Below are 6,207 nucleotides of genomic sequence, written 5' to 3' on the forward strand. Positions count from 1 at the left end.
TTCTGTCCTTGTTAGAGCCAGTTGTCCTTTGTCTTTGAAGACTGTAGTGTACACCTTTGTATGAAACCATCACTTTTTTGGCAATTTCAAGCATTGTATAGCCTTCATTCCTCAAAACAATGACTGACTGATGAGTTTCTAGAGAAAGCTGTTTCTTTTTTGCCATTTTTGACCTAATATTGACCTTAAGACATGCCAGTCTATTGCATACTGTGGCAATTCAAAAACAAACACAAAGACAATGTTACGCTTCATTTAATGAACCAAATAGCTTTCAGCAGTGTTTGATATAATGGCAAGTGATTTTCTAGTACCAAATGAGCAATTTAGCATGATTACTCAAGGATAAGGTGTTGGAGTGATGGCTGCTGTCTAGATTTGATCAAAAATGACTTTTTTCAAATAGTGATGGTGCTGTTTTTTACATCAGTAATGTCCTGATTATACTTTGTGATCAGCTGAATGCCACTTTGGTGAATTAAAGTACCAATTTCCTTCCGTAACAGCAAAATCAGTACATTATTCTAAACTTTTGGCCGCCAGTGTAAGTTTATAGCTTTATTATTACTTTCATTGCATGGACAAAAGATGCAATGAAAGTGAATATTGACTGAAGCTAACATACTGCCTACATCTCCTTTTGTGTTCCTCGCAAGTCATACAGGATTTTATCTTTTGGTTTATTGATGGATGATTAAAATGGACATTACACAGTCATCATCTCCAAAGATGGAAGATTACCAGGTCCCATCTCTAAATATAACAAACCATACCATACAGTCTGACAAGAAGTTGTTATTCTACAACTGTAATTCTGGAAAAACATGACAAGATTTATCCCTTACACATGTTGTTTCTGTTCCACTTGGCACAGCGTGAAATATTTATTATTTCTCTGGCTAAAGTTGTCCTGGTCTGTATTTAACAGGAAATGTAGAAATGTGTAAATGAATGTGTTCTAACTCATGCAGTTAACCACATACATTATTCAGTCTGACCTTGTGGTATACAGACGTTCGAGCCCATCAGATCTGCTGTGTTGTTGAATGAATTAAAAACCTCATTACAAGTAATGTAAACTTGCCAGGTAATTACACAATCATCTGTCAAACTAATTATTGTAAGTACTGTTTACAAAACAAAATAATACAATAATGGACAAGCATTAACAAGGCAATTATACACACTATAAACTCATGAATTGGATATATTCTGTTTTATAAGGAGTTATTTGCAAAATAGATGTGACGTGCCAGGCCTTTACATGAACCTGATAAGATACGGTAGAGAGGACAACACTACACATATGGCAGAGAACACCCTGATCAGCTTACAGCCACTTCATTATTTATGATCAGGGTGGCCAGACCCAGGCAGCACGTCTGCAATCTCATTTAGCTTGGTATAGGCAGCAATGTTGCCAGATCCAACACCATCTCAAATTCAAACTGAATATACATTCATAGTAGCAGTATGCACTTGTGTTGAACTGCTGTCATGTTTGCCGCAGCAACTAAGAACTTTGTGAAGCAGGTAGGGGACACTGGACGGCTGGTCCCTGTGCCCAGTCTAAGTGAAGCGGACCGCTATCAACCTCTCAGCCTGGTGACAAGGAAGAGGAGACGACATTTCTGGAAGAAGACCAAATATGCCTCGACCCCATTCTCACTGAAAGACATACTCGTGGGAGAGAAGGAGATCACCGCAGGTGAGTTTGAAATATTTGATTTAAAACATGACTAAATGACAAACTAGATAAGTGTATATGAGGATGTTACTTTAACTATGGCCACATTTAGCCCTGTGCACTTCTAGAAAGTAAAGTCTTGTTGAAATATTTTTCACACTCTCACTAGTTTAATGTGTCTGCTAACAATGTCCAACAGTGTATGTACATGCATCACAGGAGATTTGTGTCATTTTTGTCATTTGTTTTTTGAAAATCAAGAAAATTTCCAAATACATTGTCATACCCACCACATCTTAAATTCTGTATTGTGTTTAATAGAATTATGTGGTGGAAATGACAGTGATGGAAGTTACATTTTTAATGCTTTTTTCTTTCTATGGCTAATTTCATAGCTAACATTTAATGTATCCTAAATACACATAACTAAATAATATTTTTACACTTAACTAGCCCTAAATTGGCAGAATTACAGCCATGATGCCATACTGTGGGATGGTCGAATTTAAAAAAGAATGGATAGAAATTGTTTTCTTTTATGATGGATTTTCATAGTTTAATATTTAAAGTCTGGGTCTGGGACAAGGAGAAAGCAATAAAATCTATACATAAAAGGCATTTGAAAAGTGCCAAAAATAAATGATGAAAGCATGGGAGAAAATTTCCAAGTCAGTTTTAAAGTGACCTTCATGTAACAAATATATAGCCTATATATTTTTAATAAAAGTGCCTGAAGTTGAAGAAAAACCCATGAACAAATGCTTGGTTTAGTCTCATGCCTTCAATCATATCTACAATTTCATAGCAACAATTTTATGTGCATGTTTACCTACAAAGTGCACAAAACCAATTAAAGGTGATTTAAGCGATTTTAGCATTCTGCCCTTGAATTGGCCACGCCCCCTCATTCCAAAACCCCGCCCTCCAAAGATAATTTTGAGACCAAAACCGAGCAAAAGAGCAGCATTGTTTGTTCCTGTGGCTGTCAAATTCAACAGTGGCACAATAGCGCCCTCAAATGACAAACATTATGAATCATAGCCTCAGTGGTCCACTTCAAATACAACACTATGAGAACGAGTTAAATGATTGACAGGTGAAAAGCAGCAATGTCCGTGGACACATTAATGTTTGCAGTTTACAAAGTCTACAGCTGTCACAGAGACCGGTGAGATATCTCAGGACACTTATTTCATAATATCTTTAGGGGAGTAAGATAATGTTTTGCATACTTTTCCATGAAAAAATCGTTTATAGCACCTTTAATATAAACTTATATTTTATGAATATTATACAGAATGCATAGTCTGCTTTTTTTATATATATATCCAAAAGGAGGTTTTTGTGTGAAATACGGAAGTGAGGTCAGACGGGTACATCATAAATACAGCAGGTTATAGGAAACATATAGATGATAGGTGTCATTCTTTCTGTATTCCACTCTGGATGTCAGGGGTGTCCTCTTATCAGCTCCTTAACTATGAAGACAAGTCTGATGTTGCTCTAAATGGGCGTTTGGGCAACCATCTGATCCACGAAGTGGGCGTCAATGTGAGTGGTTCAGACTCAGTAGCGGTGAAAGCTTCATTTGGAATTGTGACCAAACACGAGGTGGAGGTTCCAACATTACTGAGGGAACTCAACTCAAGGTAAAGAACCTAGAATAAACATTTAATGTTTATTTGTATGATTCTTATTTCTGTTAATATGACTCTCTCTCTCTCTTTGTATCTCACATTCACCTCTCCCCAAATATTTCCCTCTGTTCTCTTACTTGCCTTTCAATCAGGAAAGTTGACTTGGACCACTGCCTGATCCGTCAATCCAAAGAGAGTAGGCGGACAGTCCTGTGTGTTGTCATGGAGAGCATCCGCACTACTAGACAATGTTCTCTTACTGTCCATGCTGGAATGCGAGGAACTACAATGAGGGTAAACAAATGGATGTATGCTCACCAGGGTTTGAAATTCATCAGGGCTTGGGGCAAAAATGCCACAGAAAGTGACAAAAATGTGACCAAAATAATTGTCCATATATACAATTATAGTCCCTAACAGTGGCGTAGCCAGAAACAAGACTTTGGGTGTCCCAAGAGAAAAGTGGGTGTGCAAAAACTAAAGCACAATTAAGTGAAATATAATAAAATGACCATTAACAACCACTGCATCCATTTCTTTCTGGTTATAATTATTTTTATTTATTTTTTAAGCTCTGCTTAGTTTAAACGGAGTAAGTAGCCCTGTTAATATATAAAAAATATGAGGCTTAATATTGTTTTGGAATGATTAATCATTATTTTCCAAAATATGCAAAAGACACAAATATAAATGATGGTACATTTTGCACAATACAGAAAAAAAAAAAAGAAAAAGAAAAGATACAAATACACCAGGCTTTAGTTACATTAATTGGTTTATTAAAAACTTAATTGTGAATAAGAAATAAATCAGTTATGCATTGTGTTGAACAGAAGAAAGCACAACTGTAAGAAGATTCAAAACCTTTTTTGAACATTCTTTGTATTTATGGAGTACAGGGAGGTTTGGTTCATAATAAAAAAAGAAACATAATACTGTTGTTGTGTTAATTATTAAGCTTATATAAATAAAGGATAATACCACGTCTGACATGATGCAAACAGTAAAGCGTAAAAAAAAAAACCTGCCATTTAATTTAGGTGTGCAAGCTTACATTCTGGGTGGCAGTTGTACACCCTGGCACACCCGTTGCTACGCCACTGGTCACTAATTTTCTTTTCTTGACCTAACTTTACATATTAATGCATAAATGAGTTGATGTTGATTTGATTGAATGTTAAGAAGTAATACATTCTCATTCTAATTAATCGAATTAATTTTTGTTAATGAATTGAAGTTTTTTTTATGTAGTTTGTATTGAATTGTTTGAAGTTCATTCAAATAAAGTATTTTGCATAAAAGGATAAGACACAGTATTTTTATATTGTTAGAAACAAATATGTCCTTATAAAGGTAAAAAAAAAAAAAAAAAAAAAGCCCTCTATCTCTAATACCCTCTTTCACCCCATACAGTTCCAGATAGATGATGGTCGAAATCCTAAAGGTCGAGATAAATCCATTGTTATTCCAGCCCATACAACCATAGCATTCAGTTTATTTGAGCTTTATGTTCGTCTGGATGGACGTCTTGGTAAGTACATAGAACTTTGTACAATTCCAATAATACATGCAGTATTCTCACTACATCATTCATGTATGTCTATCGTATGAAGCCTGTTTAGATCACTGGAGGCTTTCAGATGTAAACATTCATATTCAGTTATGCCAATAATGTTCCAATAATACTTATATCTTTGCCATAATAATAGTCTGTTCATCTGGTATTTCCTTTAACTAATGGTGTAACTTTGGTTAGACATTTGTGTAGCACCAGAGTCAGTGGGAGGGTTTGAGAGGGAGCAAATACGTGAGCAGCTTGGGGGATTCATTGGCCGTTTTTCCGTGGGAAGACTCAGGAGATTTCTGTCGGGAATCATCTATGGGAATCCTTTCAGAGCAGGTGAGATCATACTCCATGTGTACTTCTTGATGCCTAGTAAATGTAATGTTTAAATTTAGGGGTGTTTCTTTATCTTTGGGCACTTTCATGTTGATTTTTATTAAAACGAACAGATTTAAACTTTTTTCTTTTGTTACCCCTTTATAAGTTTTTTCAAAAGTTGGTCTGTTTAAAGCGAGATTGAGATGAAATACGAGAAGTGATTAGACAACTTGAATCAAGTCAAATATCACTCGTGAGCTGAACATTTTTAATGGCCGTTTTCCAATCAAGCTGCCATGTTGCAAAATTTGTGTAAATTAAAGTGTAATTAGTGTATATTATTGAATTGTGTACTTAGGATACATAAAATGTTAAGTTGAAGAAACACTGTTATCTTTTAGGGACACACATCCCAGACTTTGCATAAGAACTTGTCATATTCCAGATATGACCTTTGATCTGTCCCTTTGTGCTTGCTGCAGATGACAGGACATTTGAGGAGCTCACTCACTCTGACATGTACATGGATGATGTTGTGACAGACTACTATGAGAAGGCCGCCAGCATGACTGATCTGTCAACTGCTTACCTGCGAGATGAGAAGCACACACGCGTTAATCTCCTCAACCATAACATTCCTAAAGGGCCCTGCGCCCTGTGTGGCATGGGGCACCAAAGGCGTGAGACCGTCTATGGCTGCCTGGAATGCTCTTCAGGTGGAAACAAATACGTTCGTCTTCATGCTGTTCCATGTTTTGACCTCTGGCACAAAACCCTAAGGTGAGGAATGGCCTGAAGGAACATTATGCATATTGTGCAATACAAGCACAAGATGTGAAGGTGATTACGTTCATGAAAAATTGCTTTTTAAGAAAGCAAGCATGTGACTGGTTGATGTTTTGACATGATCTTGCCACTGATATTGTAAAATCAAAATTTCTAGCAAATTGTAATGATTTTAAGGAATTTGGCTGCATATCTTATTATTTCTTATGTAATTG

At 36.1% G+C, this 6,207-nt stretch overlaps 1 protein-coding gene across 2 annotated transcripts; it reads left to right on the top strand.

The window, feature by feature from the left end:
- The first annotated feature begins 1,497 nt into the window (after positions 1 to 1,497).
- LOC127449163 (pejvakin-like) lies at positions 1,498 to 5,990 on the top strand. Of its 2 annotated transcripts, XM_051712400.1 has the most exons (6): positions 1,498 to 1,708; positions 3,141 to 3,336; positions 3,477 to 3,618; positions 4,738 to 4,855; positions 5,081 to 5,224; positions 5,689 to 5,990. In XM_051712400.1, the coding sequence occupies exons 1-6, from the start codon at positions 1,498 to 1,500 to the stop codon at positions 5,988 to 5,990; spliced, it is 1,113 nt and encodes a 370-aa protein (XP_051568360.1). The 2 variants fall into 2 exon arrangements, with proteins under 2 accessions (XP_051568360.1, XP_051568361.1); XM_051712401.1 differs by lacking the exon at positions 5,081 to 5,224.
- The last annotated feature ends 217 nt before the right edge of the window (positions 5,991 to 6,207 follow it).

The sequence above is a fragment of the Myxocyprinus asiaticus genome, chromosome 12, assembly GCF_019703515.2.
Source record: "Myxocyprinus asiaticus isolate MX2 ecotype Aquarium Trade chromosome 12, UBuf_Myxa_2, whole genome shotgun sequence".
Taxonomy (NCBI): Eukaryota; Metazoa; Chordata; class Actinopteri; order Cypriniformes; family Catostomidae; genus Myxocyprinus; species Myxocyprinus asiaticus.

What these genes read in the sequence shown, in the direction of transcription:
- LOC127449163 (XM_051712400.1), top strand. Translation starts at nt 1,498, where the DNA reads ATGTTTGCCGCAGCAACTAAGAACTTTGTGAAGCAGGTAGGGGACACT. An exon ending in TGCGAGGAACTACAATGAGG is followed by an intron (nt 3,619 to 4,737) that starts GTAAACAAATGG and finishes CACCCCATACAG; the next exon opens with TTCCAGATAGATGATGGTCG. An exon ending in TCGTCTGGATGGACGTCTTG is followed by an intron (nt 4,856 to 5,080) that starts GTAAGTACATAG and finishes AACTTTGGTTAG; the next exon opens with ACATTTGTGTAGCACCAGAG.